Source organism: Muscardinus avellanarius (genome assembly GCF_963383645.1).
Source record: "Muscardinus avellanarius genome assembly, chromosome: 3".
Lineage (NCBI taxonomy): Eukaryota > Metazoa > Chordata > Mammalia > Rodentia > Gliridae > Muscardinus > Muscardinus avellanarius.
Window position 1 is genome coordinate 162,757,302 of NC_137788.1, and position 18,673 is coordinate 162,775,974.

The following is an 18,673-nucleotide window of genomic DNA, read 5'->3' on the forward strand; positions in this document are numbered from 1 at the left end:
CTGGGAATGGATCCACCATGTGATCCAGCTATATCACTACTGGGTATCTTTCCAGAGGGGTTGAAACAAGAGAACTAGAGTAATATATGCATACCCATGTTCATAGCAGCACAATTTATAATAGCCAAATTATGGAAACAGCCTAGGTGTCCATCAACACATAAATGTATTACAATATTATGAGATATCCACACAATGGAATTCTATTCAGCAATAAAGAAAAACAGTATTATGTCATTTGCAAGAAAATGGAAAACCTGGAGAGCATTATGTTAAGTGACATTTCCTAATCGCAGAAAATGAAGGGTCATATGTTTCCTCTGATAGGCACAAGCTAGAGTACAATTGGGATAGTAGAGGGACTGCAGATAGTGGAGGAGATGCCTCAGTGGAGCCAGGGCAGTGGTCTAGAGGAAGGGGGAGGAATACTGAGGGTCATTAATGTAAATATTGCCATGAACTATGTGTACATACATGAATATACCAACATCAGTCAAGTGTTTTGTGCACATATGTCACTGTCTTTATCATTTACATTATGAGACTATAATATACAAGTAAAGCACATTATAAAACTATAAAACATAAAATATTATATTTATATTGCTATTAAACATAATGTAGAGAAAATAAATTGTTAAAATTAAAAAAAGAAAAAACAAAGAGGAGAGTTTGGACATAGTCAAGCAAGGAGATTTTTGTGGTGATCTAGGCAGAGACCAGAATAATATAGCTGCCAGCCAAGAACACAAGGGTTGTCAGACTCCACCAGAGGCTCAGAGAGACAAGCATAAGTTCTACTCAGAGACTCATGAGAGGGGCTAAGGCTGGCCTCTTGATTTTAGACTTCTAGCCTCTAGACTTTGTAGAATTTTGGTATGTTATTATGGAAGACCTAGGTAACTGATTTAGTGGTGAATCATTGAGGACTTTCTTTCTGATACTAGGAATGAGATTAAGCATTGTGTTACCACTCTGTTCAAATGAATTTGATGGACCTAGCTCATATCATAATGAGAAAATAGGCAATAAAAGAGGAATGAAGGCATTAGATTTGGAAAACACAAACTACAAAAGAAAACTATTGAAATGAGTATTTCTAACTTCATTGAATACATGATCAGTATGAAAATATAAAATATATTCATATCTATGCAAGTTATAAAAATTTTAAAAATATGTCACTTAATAAGCATCAAAATACATCAAATGTCTATAAATCATTCTAATGAAAGTTCCCCAAATAACTATACTGAATACTATAAAATACTATTGAAAAAAATAGAGCTGATGTGTGTGTGTGTGTGTGTGTGTGTGTGTGTGTGTGTGTAAGAAAACATAGAAGGCTCGGTATGATAAAGACAGTAATCCTCCCCAAATTGGTCTCAAAATTCAGTAGAATCCTAGTAAAATTGTTAGTAAATAAATTATAATTAAATTATAATGAAAAGGGTCAAGAAAACCCAAGGCAATCTTGAAGAAGCAGAAAAAAGATAGCAAATACACACTACTGGGTATAAGGCCTATTATAATACTACTGTAGTCAACGAGCATGATATTAGTGCAAGTAAACACATATAGACCCACATGTATGTTGTCATCTGATAATACAAAGGCAACATGTCCAAGCTGGGAGGAAAAAGATCAATATTTTATTAAGTGGCCCTGGATCAACTGAATATCCACATAAGACAACACATCTCTATTCATAACTGTATTTATAGCACTCAAAAATGTTTTTTTCAAATAGGCAAAACATTTCAATGTAAAATCATAAAGCTCATAAAAGATACCATAGGACGGTATCTTCATGGTTTTGGAATAGGTTAACCAGATCTAGAGCCAAATGCCAACTGTGGTTGGAAATGTTAAATTGGTCTACACTAAAATTAAAAGCATCTGTTCCTCAAAAAATCATGAAAATTAAATTTTAAATAAAGTGTTTATGGTTCAGGAGTATGAGACAGAAACTTGGATCTATTGGAAAATATGAATATATCCACTTACAGTTAATATTCATAGCATATTTATCTCAAAGTGTTTTAATAAGCATTTTAACAAAATTAACCCAAAGAAAATTAAAAAGAATTGCCATTAAAATCACTAATTATAGCACACAAAGAGAGCCACTTTAATATTTTAGCATATATTCTCCTAGATTATTTCCATATGCATAAATATTTCCTTTGTTATAGAAATGTGATCTTATTTTTGCCCTGAAAATGTGACCCAGTTTTCTCAATTCATTTTTTAAGAATTTTATTGGTGCAATATAACTGTATATTGTGGTGAGATTCTAAGTGTTAGGTTTACACATGAACAACATCTCTTGGTGTGTTTTCCTCTGAACCCCACCCTGAAAATCCCCTCCTCCCTCCCAGGACCTGGAGTGAGACTGGCAGTGACGCTTTCATATATCAGCGTTGCATTATTTAGTGTGCTGCCTTCCTCAAGGGTTTTCCCCTCTCCCCACCAATTCCCTGCCAGTATTCTGCTGGTGCCTCTCCTGGTTTTTATAAAGTCCCCTTTCTTTCCTATTATCTCTCTAGCTTCCACTTATGAGAGAGAACATGTGATCCTTGACTTTCTGAGACTGCCTGCCCTCCCTTAGCAGATGTTTTCTAATTCCATCCAGTTTCCTGCAAGTGACATAATTTTGTTCTTATGTCAGGCTGAATACAACTCCACTGTGTGTAGATACCATGTTTTCTTTATCCAATTATGGACACCTAGTATGGTTGACGGACACCTAGTATGGTTGATGGACACCTAGTATGGTTCCAAAATTTGGCTTTTATGAATTGTGCTGCTCTAAATATGTCTTTGATAAAAATATTTCTTCTTAATCTTAGAGAAAAATCATATTTATAATTTAAATAAAAATTAACATGAGGCTTACTACTCATGTAGCTATAACATATATGATGATAATTGTACAAAGGATAGGAAAAATAAATGGAACTTTATTGTGATAAAGTTTTAACAGTTTATAGAAAGTAGTACAAGAGTAACCAAAACAGAGAAGCACAAGTTAATGGTATATACAGAAATCCGTAGAGCAACCACTTAATAAATGCACTTAATAAATGCACAAAAGAGAAAATAAAACAAAAAGGTAAAGAAAGTAAAAAGAGAGGCAAGAAATGGTGTCCGGCAATTAGGGAACACATGTCAGAATGATACTTAACCTAACCAAATCAATAATTACATTGAATGTAAATGGGCGAATTCTTCTGAATAAGCCCAAGATATTCAGACTAGAACACAGTGACACCCAACTGCATGCTATCTCTAAGGCCTGCTTTAAATATGATGTCATTAGTTGCAAGTAGAGGATAATTTAAAAAAGTAAAACTCATCTGCTGATAGGCATCCTGGCTGATTCCATAGTTTGGCAATGGTGAACTGTGTGGCTGTGAACATAGAAACGCATGCATTACTTTGTTAGTTTGGTTTCCATCCTTCTGGGTAGATACCTAGAAGTGATACTTGTGGGGAAATTGATGGAATTAGAGAACATTATGCTAAGTGAGATTAGTCAGTCACAGAAAGTAAAAATCAGATGCTCTTCCTAATATTCAGAAGGTTGGGAGTAAAAGGGTCATAGGAGGAACTCCAGAGGAAGAAGGAGGCGACCTAACTGACGGGGATGGAGGGGGGAGAGGGAAACTCCCTGATGTACATGACATACATCATACGCATATCAAAGTCAGTCACTAAGCCAACCGTGAGAAGGAGGGAGGGGGATGGGATGGGGGGGCTGGAGAAGAGCTTCCACCATCCTGTACCCCATTAAAATGTACGACTACAGTGCACCCATAAAGATAGGTAAAATGGTGAGATGGGAGGGGTTTAGTTTTATTCTTCTGCATCTGTATATATAGCTTTCCCAGAACCATTTAAAACAAAGTGGCTAGAAATATATATTTTTTTTAAGTAAAACTCAGTCATGCAAAAAGCAGGCAAGGAAAGGCTGATGTGGCTATGTCAATATCAAAGACTACAAGACAGGGACTACATCAGAATTACGAGGAGGATCTCAGAATGATGGAAGGGTCAGTTCCTCAGCATCAGAATCACTAATGCCTGTACACATAACAAATTCAAAATACATGATGTGATGCCTCAGAGCTAAAGGAAGAATTAGAATACGCATCAAAGAGAGTCATTTAAAAATGTAAAAATCAGTGAGGGTGCAGAATAAATAAAACAGCCCCGTCAACTTCTCTAATTGACGTTTATAGGACACTAAACTCAGCAACTCTGGAATGCAGTCTTTCCAAGTGCATATGGGATGTTTACTGAGACAGAACACTTATCATACACTGAATTGAAAAGAAGTACATTGTACCGTAGTTAAAACAATTAAAATCAAGGAGAATGCACTGTGACCACAATGGATTTAAGTTCAGATATATATATATATATATATATATATATATATATATATCACATATCTGGAAAAGATTCAACAATTTGGAAACAAAACAGCACTTGGGGCACGTGGGGGGACTCGATGAACAAAACACTTCACACGACGCTTCGTGCACAGAGTAAGTGATTAATGGCAATCAGCATTGTGTATGGGACAGGGTGGAGGGGGCTGCTCGCCACGTGCCGTGTGCAGGTTTGCTCCCATCTCTCAGAACTTCGTTATAATGTGTGATGACAATGCACCCAAACACATCTTTTTTAAAAAAGAAATAAACCACCGTTCAATCACAACAAAATTAAAAAATAGTTCGCACTGCAGAAAGTGAGTGTAAAATACGAAAATTTGTAGGAGGAGGCAGCCAAGGCAGTGCTCAGATGGAGATTTGCATCTTCAATGCTTACATCTGAAAAGGAATCTGTAACTGAAGATCTCAGTTTACTCCCTAAGCAACTCACAAAGGATAAGCAAATTAAACCCAAAGTAAGTAGAAGGCAATAATAAACACGAGACTAAGTTCTTTAAAATAATAAAGTTGATAACATTAACAAAATAGAAGTTTTCTCTCGGAATAAGTGTTGGTTAATCCTAGCTAATAAAAAAAAACATAAAAAGAGAAAATACAATTTACTAAGAGCAGGGATGAAGAGGGGAAATCACTACATGGTCCGCAGACATGACTGTGGAAAACAATTTAAAACTCTTATGCCAATTAGTGCAGTAACTTAAATGATATTGATGAATTTCTTGAAAAGTACAACTTAGTAGAACTTTCCTAAAAAGTAGAAACTCTAAATTGTACTCTATATAATAAAAGTATAAGTTTATATTTTTAAAACAGCAGCAACAAAATACCACAAAGAAAACTCCCAGCACAAAGCTTTACTGGTAAATCTTACCAAACACTGAAGCAAGAAACGATGAGATGATTTCATAAAAGAGAGGAGGAAGCACTTCCCAATTTATTTCGTAAGGTTATGATAATTCTAACAAAATTGGACAATGACATTATAAGAAATGAAAATTATAGAGCAACATCCCTCATGGATAGAGATAAAGATGCCTTTAAAATCTACTAACAAATTAAATTCCATAGTATTCAAATCCATGATGAACAGATCTGTGGGTTGACACCAATATTAAATATTAAAATTCAATATGAAAATAAAAGTTTTCAGAATGTATTGTTTGAATATTGCTCTTGCCTTATCTTCGCTACCTGACCTAGAGAGAAGGGCAGCCACCCAGCAAAGTCACTTGAAGTCCTCGATTATGATGTGAGGCAGAAATAAACTTTAATGGTGTTAAAAGCCAATGGACATGGCAGGTTCTTAGTACAGCCAACATTATCTACCATGATCAATAACTTTAGGTGTGTGTGTGAATGATCAATAACTTTTGTGTGTGTGTGTGTGTATTACTGAGAATTGAACCCAGGAGTGCTCTACATCTGAGTTATACCTTCAGCCCTATTTTACTTTTTATTTTGGAACAGGGTCTCAAGTTGCAAAAGGCTGGCCTCTACCCTTCCAAACTCCTGTCTCAGCTTCCCAAGTACTAGGAAACAGGCATGTGCTGCTCACTGTGCCTGGCTTAACTTTTGCATTTTAGACATTCTCATTTAGTAGATTTTTTCTCTTTTGGATTGCCCTTCTCAAACCGAGGGATGGCTGGAGCCAGCCGGCAAGAGAACAGGTTCTGAAGAGAGGCGTGAGGATGAAGAATTTTTCATTCTAAGGTGGGGGAGCCGTCAGCCTACTATCTCTACTGGCTGACACCTGTTCTTGGGTCAGTATTTCCTACGGGTCGACGACTATGCCTGGGTCAGTATTCTCTATTGCGCCGATGCTCCTGGCGGATGCCTACTTCTGGGTCAATCTCATCTTTATTGCGCTACCGCCGACGCTGGGTTTCTTTTTCCAGAGGTATTTATACACAGTTACAGGTCAATCAACATTCTCGTGCTATCACCACCAGAATACAATACAGACCAATCCAAAGCACATACATTACAGATAGGCCAATCAGTACCCTCGTGCCATCACATCTGATCTTCTCCCCAAACCTTGTTGACTCTGGGCGAAGGACAGTCAGCTGAGTCAGAGACACTAATCTAGGGGAAAGCCTTAATGGCTCCTCACAAGGGACGTGGACTTTTCTGATCATTCTGCCTTTGGATCCCCCTCTACTGTAGACTTCGTCCCCCTATGACGTGAAATCTGTTTCCTTGAACGCGCACACTGTTTACTTTGAATTCATTCTTTTGAACATTGTGATTTCTCTTTTGGAGTTGTGTGTGTGTGTGAAGTTATAGAAAATTTTCCCCAGAGGAATCCTTGAATCCTAAACCCATGTGGTCAGTACAGTATGCAAATGGAACCCACACCTAAGTCTAGTGTGCTTTGGGGGTTTTAAATGTATGGTTACTCCGTTTCCACTTGCCAGAGACCCAACAGCAAACGTGACTTCTCCCATTTTTTTTTTTCTTCTTCACAGTGGCTGAGGTTTTCTGGTCTCTTGTACGTGGAAGGGGATACTTTTCTAGACTCTGAACCTACATGGACCTCTCCTTTTCATGTCCTCAGTTTTCATAGTTCAAGGTCTGCTGGGCTCCCAGGAGCATGGTCAATGTTTTAGACCCGTTTTCTTAGTTCATATTCTGGGGCTGCCTCGCTCCTGGGCTACGTAGCAACATGCACATGTGGGTGGCTCCTTGTAATTTGTGTCTAGCCCCTGTGTTTAGAAGCTTGGGGAAGCACTGACATTCTGGTCTTTCTTGCCATTTCTTATACTGAGAATAGGAGTGTGGGTGGACGCTGCGGAGCCCCGTCAGCTCTGCTCTGGGAATTGCTTTCTCCTATTTTCTTTCACTTACAGACAATAAAACAAAGCAAAGCGAAACAACAACAAACAAACCTGAGTCCTATGGATTGGAGAGGCGCACTTATTGGCAGGTATGATGGAGACTGAAATGTTTTTAAGCGTAAATCAAGTGAGTGTATTGTGCTCTGGGTCCTTTAATTGCCTAGCAGAGCACAGGGCATAAATATTGCTGGCTAATTGTCCCACCTGAAAACGCTTTATTTCTAGATTCTGACTTTATAGGGTGCAGGAGTGCTAAGGGATCAGTTTTGGTTTCTGGGCTGTGATCCCAATGGCCACACTAGGTTCTCTGGGCTCACGTGCCTCTCTCTGATGAACGGCGGGGCTGGTAGGCAAGGACCCTGAGAGGGTCCTGAACTTGAGCTCCTGTGGCGGTGGCTGGGGGTGGTCATGTGCCAATGGGATCTTCCAGCTGATACCATCGTGCTTTCTGCGTTCTGTTGTTGGGTTTCATTTTCCTTCTCTCATTTTCTTTTTGCCAGCAGCTAACACCCTGCAGCTTGTCTTTTTCGGCACCTACTTTTTAATGATCTGTTGAAGATGGGGTGTGGGTGTGGGCTGGGACTGTCTGCTCACCAGCACCTCATCTGCTTGTCCTCTTCCCTTGGCGGGCGAGCCCAGGTCAGTTGTCCCTGAGGAACCCTTCTCCAAAAAGAGTCGGCCTTCCTTCTCCCAGGCCCTTACCTTCTGTTATCCAAGTCCACTGCAACTATTTGTTAGTGTCTCAGTTAAGAGGCATGGATTTGCTTGAAGACTCTTCGTTGCAAGGACACACAGTTTCCTTGTTCTTCCAAATCAAACAACAGCTCAGGACGACATTCCTACTCCCGGGGCGCCCTCAGGCCCAGTCACCTTTTGGCGAGCCTCTCCCTAGTCCTCACTGTCATTCTAGGTTCCCGTGTTTTGGTTCAGAAAGGTAGGTAGGCATCCTTCCCTGCTGCCTGGTCCAAGGTTGTTGAACTGTGATCCTTCAGAGGCTCCAGGGTCGCGGGGAGCTACAGGGATGCAGGGGACCCAGAGTACTTTCTGCAGCCCTCGTCTGGGGACAAAACCGAAAGGGCTTTTTGGCACTCCTGAAGCCCCTCCATCCGCCTCTCTCTTTCTCTTCTTCGATTGACACCTCCTTAACCTCAAGGACTCCCCTCCGCTCGGATCCTTCTGACCGGTGTCTGTCTTCGCAGAACCTCCTCATGCATGAACTCTCCTCTGGGCTCAAATGTGCCTAGATAAGATCACCAAGTTTTGGTTGTCTTCCCAGCGAGGGGCTGTCGATAACTTTCCAATCTTCCGAATCTCTGTTAAGACCGAGTAGTAAACCAGGCTCTCTAGAGAGAATCCCAGCACTCACATCTGCCGCGCCCCCTCTCCCACGGAAGCCTCCGGAGCCCAGCATCCAGGTGAAGTCCAGCCCAAGGCTGCTCAGACTGCACCGGGGATTGAAGGGTGCGGGAAAGGGCATCCTGGTCTCGCTGGAGACACTTCTGACGCCTGCTTCCTCGCTGTCACCAGCTGCTGACCAGGAGGGGGACCTCCGGATCCCATGATCGTCCGGACTTTCTCCCAAGGGCCAGCTTGGCTTCTGGCTGGGAGTGGGAAGGGGCAGCGGAATGGGGTTAAAGGGCGCCAGGGCCGCCCTGGAGTTGGGGATCCCCTGCACTGCCGGAGGCGCGGCTCCCGGGCACAGCTGGGCGGAGACGCGGATGGGGGTGCCTCGGGCCCTCGGGCCCCGGGGCTGCAGTTCCCGGGGAGGCCGCGGGGAGGCCGGCCCCGGCGGGAGGCCGGGCGGGAGGAGGCCGGGGGCGGGGCCGTCACGTGGAGCGGCGGCGGCGGGGGCGGCGGGCTGCGGGCGGGGGCGCTCGCGGGGCTCTTTAAAGGCGTGCCAGCCGGGCGATCCGGGAGGCGCGGGGCGGCCGCGGGCGCAGGCCGGAGAGGCGGGGAGCTCGCCCGCCGCCGGGACCAGCATGCGCGGCCCGCGGGGAGGCGCCTGGCTGGCGCTGGCCGCGTCGCTGCTGCACGGTAGAGCGGGGCCGCGGGTCGGGCTGCAGGGCGGGAGGCGGGCAGGGCGCGGGCAGGGCGCGGGCAGGGGCAGGGGCAGGGGCAGGGGCGGGCGCGGGCGCACCCCTCGGCCTGGCCTGAGCAGCCCGCCGCGCTTCCCTCCTAAGTGTCTCTGCAAGGCGAGTTCCAGAGGAAGCTCTACAAGGAGCTGGTCAAGAACTACAACCCCCTGGAGAGGCCGGTGGCCAACGACTCGCAGCCGCTGACCGTCTACTTCTCCCTGAGCCTCCTGCAGATCATGGACGTGGTGAGTCCGGGCGCGGCGCTGCCCGGGGGCCGCGGGGGTGCGGGCGGCGCTGGGGCTGGCCCCGGACATCCTAGCGGCCGGGACCCGAGCCCAGCCCGCCCGGGCGGCGTGCCTCGGTGGTCCCCAGCCTGCGGAGGAGGGACGGGGCGCAGCGCCTTGTCGGCCCGGCCACCTGTGCGAGGTACTTAGTCCCGCCTTTCCCTCCGCTTAGAAACTCAGGGCCAAAGTGTCCCGAGCCGGGAACAAGTCGCAGAAGCGGAGTGTGGATTTAACCCGCTGTAGTTACGCAGCTTCTTTGGGGAGGGGCCGGCCCGGAGCTCCGCGGCTGGGGCATCTGTGAGGCAGGGGGACTGGGGGGCTGCTTAACTTGCATAATGGGTGTTTTCCGCCTTGCTGACGACAACAGGTACTGGGAGCCCTTCTCTGAGGACTTCAGGCTCCGCATCAGCCATAGACTTGTCTGTCCCCTGCGCAGGTGCTCACGCCTCCCGCCCCCAGTCCTTGCAGCCCCAGCAGCCCACCCCGGTTGGCAGAATTACGCAGCATCTCTGCCAACTTGTCTTCTCCTCCGACCACTGTGCATTTTGCTTTCGTAGATATATCCTTCTTGCCGTACTAATTAACAAAGTGTTTAATTCATAAATGGATCCCGGTGTCTGGTCCGTAGGGTTCTGTTCTGGAGCCGAGATGTGGGGTGGGGTCCAGGGGGCATAGGATTAATGGCCTTCTTGGGGGAGGGCATAGCGGGTAAGAGGCAGGCGTGAGAGCCAGTCCCCATTCCAGGTGAGAAGCGCCGTGAGCCACCAGAGGGCTCCAGGTGAGGGCTGTTAGGATGACAGGTGATATTTCATACCCTGCACAGAAAGAGTTGCTCGCACAGCCATACTGATGCAAGTCCTGTAACTTAATCACGTTAAAATGGCTGGTGCAGGGCTCCTGTCGGCTATTACCCCACAGGTGGACTCCCGCCTAGGGCGGAATCCTGCCTTAAAGATCGAAGGTACCTGTGCAGATATGCAAAAGTTATCCCGACAGCTGCTGTCTCCTGGATCACTGTTTTGTAGGCCTGTGGCAGTTCACTGAGCACACAGCTTACAGGAAGGGTTGGGAAAAGACTGGGATGTTGAATTGGGGAAGGAGGAGCTGATAAAGACACTGTAGCATTGAGTGGAGAGAGGTCCAAGGAAAGGAAGGGAAGGCACCAAGGGTTGGCAGGAAGGGACACCCAGGCTCCAGGGCATCTGGGAGGACTATAGGGCAGATGCTGGCAAACTTAAGGAGCTCCTAATCTGCACCTGGGGCCTGCTTTGCTTTGTCTGTCTGTTATCTGAATGATTGAGCTTGGGTAAGTTCCTTAAGCATGCTGAGCCTCGACCCAGAGGGGCTGCCGCACCTTACAATCTGCAGCGGCCTCCTGTGGGGCCATCCTCGCTGGCTAGATGGGGTGCTCCTCCGCTGAGCTGAGTGGTGCTGAGGCCTTTCAGGGCTGGACAGCCCCCTTGGAGCAAAAGGCACTGCCTACTCCCGGGGCAGCTGTGAGCTCTGTATCCTGGCACCTCGGCCTCTTTAAGAGACCCTGGAGGAATCTGATTGACACCAGGCATGCTGGCTTTTAGGAGAAGTTAAGTCATAAATTAGCATTAACAACATGAATTTAAACAAAATAAGACCCTTTGCCATGTTAGGAAAAAGATTAGCAGATTGTAAAAACTTTGTGTCATTGTCGTTGCAGTGTTAGGAACACACTTGGGAAGGTGGCCCTTCAGCAGCTGGTGGCCAGGCCAGGTGGGAGAGAGACCCGCTCACCCTGGCCAGGATCGAACTGCCCCGCCCGGCAGGCTGACTGTGTGTGGAGTGGCCTTGGGAAAAAGATGACCTTTCTGAGCCTTGTTTTCTCATGTGTAAAATGAGAAGAATAATATCCACTTCACAGGGTTTGGAGAGGATTAAAGCACAGAGAGGTCATGCCACACACTGGAGGTCTGTTCCACCGGTCATCCCCTAGCTTCTTAACTCAGGAAGTGCCAGCCCTGCGGAGAAGGGTGTGGTCCCTTGCCCAAGGTAACTCAGGGTCTAGGGGGCAGGGCTTCCAGGAAGACCCACAGGGGTCTCCTTCTTTGTCCTGGATCTGTGGCCTCCTTTGGACTTGAGAACTTGTACTGTAGAACAAAGTCAACTTAATCTCCTTTGACTGGCTGCACTGTTACGGATTCAATGTGACTGTCCTAAGATGCTGGCTGTGAGGAGGTCTTTATATCAGACATAACGAAATATGCAAACATGTGTATTCCAGCCTTGCTTGGCTCTGTATGGTTTTGAATCAAAGCCAGGTCTTTCTAAGCTGAAATCTCAGCACCCTGGACAGACACACCCTGGTCCTAAGGGATCTATGTGGCAAAATCTTGGCTGGGACAGGTTCTGTACATACTCAGTTCTAGGGGTCGTTTACCCATTCTGACTGGGCTCATTTAGAGACTATAGCAATTTCTCCCCTTGCTTATATCCCCCCTCCCACTTTTAGTCAGCAGAGATTTCCTGGTTGGAGAGAGAGGGTCATGGCATGAAGGGCCATTTACTCTTTCATGAATTTATCCCACACATATCATTGTGTGATAATTCATAGGTGTTCTCTATTTTAAGAGGTTTCATGATCTAGTTGGGGAGAGTAACACCTAAATTCAGGATTTTCACATGTGGTGAAATGAAATGAACATATCTATACAAAGTGCTGCAGATCTGCACAGGGAAAACATCTCTTTCCTTATGCAGTGGCTGGGAATCATTCCACAGGGGAGGTGGTTAGGTTTCTAAAGGTGAGTAGGAGTTTGCCAGTTGGAGAGAGTAGGGATGACTTTCCAGGTACCGGGCACAGAGTGAGCAGAGACAGGATGTGTGGTGGAGGAGGCCACATGTAGGTATATTGAGATGTGTTCTGTGAGATCCTGACTCCCTGTTGATCTTTACTACAGGTTTTGCTGCAAGACTTCTCAGAAAATTTAGCATACTTATGTTTATTGAGAAATCCCCAAAGAGGGAAATTGTCTTGACCAAATTGCTAGTGGTTTTACCAACGTTTTGTGAGCCTGTGTTTTAGAAACATGCCTTTCAAGATAGAGGTTATTTATTTATTTTTTTTGGCAGGAGGTGCTAGCGTGGGAGGTATCTTGTGCCTCTGCAGAGTTCCCAGGTTGCCCTGGGCCACAGTGTGGGGATCTCAGAGGGCACAAGTAAGCAGCAGGCCTAGGGTTTTGTGAAGCTGCAAGACCAGCTTGCTACATAGCGTATCCTCCTTGTAATGCAAACAGTCCAAATCATGATATCTGTATCAAGTCCAACAAGTATAAATTATAGATTAGAGTAGAAAAAAACGCATGTTTAAAGATAAAAGATGAGTCTGCAGAAAAGTTGCACTACATGCTGTAGTCTGCTCTCCTCATCAGCAGTCTCTTGGAGACGTGCTAGGTAGAGGGTGGGAAGGGAGGGTGGATTTCTAAGCAGGGGAGGGCAGTAGCCAGATGTGTTTTCCGGCAGAGGAAACTGAGAGCACTTGGGTGGGATAGTGTACCGAGGAGGGGCACGCAGGTCAGGATTAGGACTGATCTTTCTCAGTCCCTGTTATGTCGCTGTAACAGAACACCCGAGACTGGCTACTTTATGAGGTTTATTTGGGTACAAGGGGCTGGGATGCCTAAGCTCATGATGCCGGGGTCTGCTCGGCTTCTGATAAAGCCTTTTAAGCTTCAACTCGTGGCAAAGAGCAGATGGCCGAGTGACCACATGCAGGAAAGTCAAGATACCTGGGCCAGCTTTATTTCATAGCAACCTGTTGTCAGGGTAACTAACCCAGTCCCATGAGAACTTGCACAGTCCCTTGAGAAAAGCACTTATCTATTCAGAGGGTTCAGACCCCTGACCCCAGAGACCTGCCACCAGGCCTCCCTCTGCACACTGCTTGATAGTAGAGTTAAAGTTCTAACGCACAGCCAAACTCAGACCATAGCAAGGTCAAACCCAATAAGGCCGTGGTGGGAGTGTGGAGAAATAGGAAGGTTCATGAGCAACGCTGCATGTGCTGTGTGTATATGTGATATGGACATGTATGTGATATGTACTGTACATAAATATCATGTACATACATAGATATATTTGTTCAGGGAAAGCACCTCAATTTTTCTTGAATGCATATTTTGACTTAGGCAATTATTAATTAATTTATTTTTTGGTGGTACTGGGGTTCCTGGAAACCCTTTTACCTCTGGGCTACATTCCCAGACCTATTTTATTTTATTTTATTTATTTATTTTTTGCAGGTCTGGGGATGGAACCCAGGGGCATTTGACCTCCGAGCTACACCCCCTGCCCTATTTTTTATTCTTTATTTTGAAACTGGGTCTCACTGAGTTGCAGGTGGCCTCACTAAGTAGCTGAGGCTGTCCGCAAACTGCGATCCTCCGGTCTTAGCCTCCCAAATGCTGGGATTACAAGCGCGTGCCACCACGCCCAGCTCTCCAGACCTATTTTATATTTTAATTTGGAAACAGGGTCTCTTAAGCCAGCGAGGCTGGCTTCGAACCTGAGCGATCCTCCTATCTCCGCCTCCCAAGCGTGGGGATTACAAGTGTGGCCACCACGCCCGGCTCAGGCAATTATTAACTTATGTCGTAGGTTTGTCACTGGGCTGAGAATGAGATAGAACTTAGGAAGTCATTTTGAAGTCATGCTAATGAAAAGTTTAAAGTGCCAGCAGTTTCCATGGTAATTCTTTATTTGGACCATTTAGTTTTTTGGCCATTTTCTGTGTTGATTTGCATAAAATAAATGGGCACAGTTATGAACACTGTGTCCCGCAGGCAAGGTGTTTAAAATGAATAATGTCAATCAATATATAATTATACACAGATATAAAACACATAATTGTGTGTGACTGGTCTTGGGAGTTATATAGATTTTTGGATTGCAGGTCAGGCTTTTTGGAAGCTTTAGTCACATGATGGTTGAAGGAAGTAAGTGGTCCTGCATTTGGAGTTTTCTGCAGCAGAGGTGGGCGTGGAGGTGGAGCCTGGGTCCTGCGGGCTTGTGGTTTATCTGAAGTCCTTTGATGTCCTTCTGCTCAGGTGTATCAGCTTTATGATTTCATGTTTACTAATAGATAAACTTGACTAGATACTATCAAACACTAATGACAAAATTATACTCCTAGAACATGTTCTAAGAACACCCAAGGTAAAGTCGGGTAATTATCAGCATAATTCTTTAACACTTTATTTGTGCTGTTTTTGGTTCACAAAAATATTAAGAAGAGGGTGGAGATTACCCACGTACCTCCTACTTCACCCCTGAATAGCTTTCCCTTTGTCAACATTTATTATGGCAGCGGTACATGTATTACAGTTGACGATGCGTAATACATTACAATGTGATGTATAATGTAAACATATAGTACATTGTATGACACATGTCAGCAGTGTAATTACAGTTATAGCTGCAATCACATCGACATGTCATTATCACCTGATGTGCAGAGTTTACCCTAGGGTTTCACTCATTTTTCTCACAGCTGTAATTAAAAGAGTTGCCCAGGTACCTTAGAGGAAAGAAAAATTATCTGCTTATGGTTCAGGTTTAGTCCATGTGAGGCCAGGGTCCATAGATCTCAGGGAATGACAGCCAGAAGCAGAGGGAGGAAGAGCACGGGGCTATGACTGTCAGAAACCAAGAGAGAGGCGATCAGGGGAGGAGGAACCATGTATAATCCCCAAGGCCACAGCACCAGGGACCCCCCTTCTGCAGCTATACCCTACAGCCTGGGCCATCACTCAGATGAATCCATCATAGTGGGTTATCCACTGCTGGGATTACAGCTCTTGAGACTCAACGATATCAATCCGGAATATTAATAAGTGAACTCCTTAGAGGAATCCTGCATCTATAACAAAGGCAATTGCTAGACTGAAAGGTAGGGTGTGTTCACTTTTGTAGGCAGCTGTCACTCTGGTCCAAAGTAGCTGTCCCATTTTGTACTCCCATCAGCAATGACTGAGGGTTCCTTTTCTCTCCAGCCTCACCAGCACTGGGTGTTACCAGTATTCCAGATTTGTTCATTTCAAAAGGTATTTTGGTGGTATCTCGTTTTATTTTGTATTTTTCCAATGCCATGTGATGTGGCGTATCTTTTCTAGGCATATTTGCTATCTATGTTTCCTTGGTGAGGCATCTGTTGAGATCTTTGACCCAGATTTCAGTCAGGTTTTTTATTTTCTTTCTGTTAAGTTTTGTGAGATCTTTGTATTTATTTGAATAACAGTTCTTTATCAGATGTGTCTTTTGAAAATATTTTCTCTCAGCCTGTGACTTTTATTCTTATTTCCTTGGCAATGATTTTTTTTACACAGCAGAAGGATTTTTTAAAATTTTACTCCAGATGAAGCTCTCTTTTCAGTTGTTTCCTTAACGGATCATAACTTTGGCGTTTTTTCTAAAAAGTCATCGCCACACTGAAGGCCAACTAGGTTTTCATTTTGTGCTATAGTCTAGGATGTGTACACTTTCACATTCTGCATTTAGGTCTGACCCAATATGAGTCTTCTTTGTGAAGGGTGTAAAGTCTGTTTCACCTGATTCAGTTTTTTGTTGTTATTGTTTTACATACAGATTTCCAGCTGTTGTCGTAACATTTGTTAGAAAGACTGTAGTTAAATGTCCTTACACTGGTCTATTTTTGGACTCTCTGTTCTGTCCCATGGATCTCTTTTTTCATTATTTCACTAATACCATACTATCTAAATCATTGTATTTTTATAGTAAGTCCTAAGGTTGGGTAGTGCCAATCTGCTAACCTTCTTCTTCCCCTTAAATATTGTGTTGACTAATCTGAGTCTTTTGACATTCCATACAAACTTAAGAATCAGTTTTTCATTATCCCCACAATATCTTCCTGTGATTTTGATTGACATTGCACAGCAGTCTATATATAAAGGTCAAGGGGGAGGGGTGGAGGAGGGAGTTCTGGAAGGGCTAAATGAGTGATGTGTGCATGTATGCTGCTACCATCTTGTACAGCATTAAGATGGATGACTATAATGCACCAATAAAATTTTTTTAAAAAAGATGGAAAGAACTAATATCTTGGCAGTTTTGTTGCCAGTTGACCTTCTTTGCAGGAAATGTTAAAAACAAGTGATTTTTTTACGAAGAAGTGAAATGAGTAGATTTGATCCAGAAACTCAAATTTACATAAATAAAGAAGGACTAAGTTAAAATTTTAAAAAAGCCTTTTCTTTTCTTGTTTTTAATTGACCTAATAGACAAAGGTTTGCTAGCAACAATGAATTTAATTATGCATGTGGGATGATTTGTTATTATAAGGTATTTATTTATACTACCCATGATGTGGTAATAGTGTAACTTGAAGGCGGACTTGGGCTAGTTGTAAATTTATATTGCAAACCCTAGGGCAATCACTAAAAAGGAGAAAAAAAAAAAACGACGAATCTTCTGGAAGAACAGACAGGTGCTTGAAGCATGAGAATTCAAATCGGAGCCGTTTTAGTTCTGTGACCTCTGCCAGTGGCATTCTAGAATTTAGTTAAGTCATTTTAGGTCTAACATTTATTATCACTGTGGAACCAGTTGTCAGTTGTAGAGTTATCAGTTTTTCGAAGAAATGAATTTTGAGGAGATATGGGAGAAAGGAATGCAACATTGTAAAATATTACAGTGAAGCCCACCTTTGATTGCTAGAAGTTTTAAGTGTGTTGTTAAAAATCTGTAAGAGACATTTCAGGGGCTTATTGGAGAGAGAAATTTATGAGCTCATCAAACATGTCTGTATAGGATTTTTTCTTTTTCAAAGGAATTGAAAGGCACAAGTTACAGTTAGTGTGTGTAGAAGAGCCATGCCACTGTTGTGAGTCTGGCCATTGCTGTTTACCTACGTCTTCATATGCTTTTCAGCAGGTAAATGTGGAATGGTTCTCATTCAGGTCAAGACAGAACCAGAGGCCATCAGTATGGGCGACTGACTTATCTGTCTTCTCTTTCCATGACTGTATACTGCCTCATCTTGATCTATAAGCAAAACCTGGAAAATCTACAGAATAAATGTTTTTTTATGGTTTATCTACACATAATACAGACAATATTGCTGTTATTTTTTGGTGAATAAAATCAATTTTGTATAGCTTATTTAAGTCTTAATAAAATGTGAATTGTGTTTAAAAATGACAAATCATTGATATATGAAATACCAAGAGAGAGAAAATGATATCATATCATGTGCTCACTAAAGCCTAAAAGATCAGAAGAAAGAGAAAAAGACCTAAGCAGGAACAAAGACTGAAGAAAGAAATAAAAAACCAGAACAAAAAATAAAAATGTGGTAGATATTAATCGAACTGTATCAATAATCACATTGGATTTCAATATGTGAATGCACCAATTGAACGACAGACATCAGCTCTGCAGGGTGGTGCAGGCTTGTAATCCCAGTAAGAACAGCTTCAGTAAGTCATCAACCTAGAGAGACCCTATTTCAAAATAAAAATACATTAGGGCCGGATTTGTAGCTTGGAGGTGAATGCCCCTAGGTATAACCACCAGTATAACAAAGAAAACACACACATCATTGAAATTGATAAAAAAAAAAAAGCAAGACTCAACTCTATATTGTCTTTAGAAAACCCTACATTAAATACAAAGACAAATAGATTAATTAATGGTGAAAAACGTACCATGCCAACACTAATCAAGTGAAAGCTCTATTGATTTCAGACACAGCAGACTTCGAAGGACATTATCCTTCTTGGGTCAGTCTTCTGAAAGAAACGTCTTCAACACGTATGGGCCTAACAACAGAGCTTCAGTCTGTGAGAGGCAAACCTGGCAGAATTGCAAGGAGGGAGAGATGACTCCATTTTCTTTTTCTCTTTTCTCTGAGTGTCTCCATGATTTTCTCTAGTTTAAACACTTTTTTTTTTTGGTATCTCTCCTCCTGAATGTTCTCTGAAATTACTGTTTCTATGATTTGGTGTCTGACATTAACTTGGAAGAGTTGTCAG

General features: G+C 43.5%; 1 protein-coding gene across 1 annotated transcript in view; it reads left to right on the forward strand.

The window, feature by feature from the left end:
• Positions 1 to 9,276: 9,276 nt before the first annotated feature.
• LOC308261115 (neuronal acetylcholine receptor subunit alpha-7) overlaps positions 9,277 to 18,673 on the forward strand; it is a gene marked incomplete at both ends in the record, with an annotated part of 111,980 nt that continues 102,583 nt past the window's right edge. Inside the window, 2 exons of the mRNA XM_080692828.1 lie at positions 9,277 to 9,331; positions 9,478 to 9,617. Of these exons, the coding sequence (XP_080548954.1) occupies positions 9,277 to 9,331; positions 9,478 to 9,617 (195 nt within the window). The remainder of the gene's footprint in view (positions 9,332 to 9,477; positions 9,618 to 18,673) is intronic.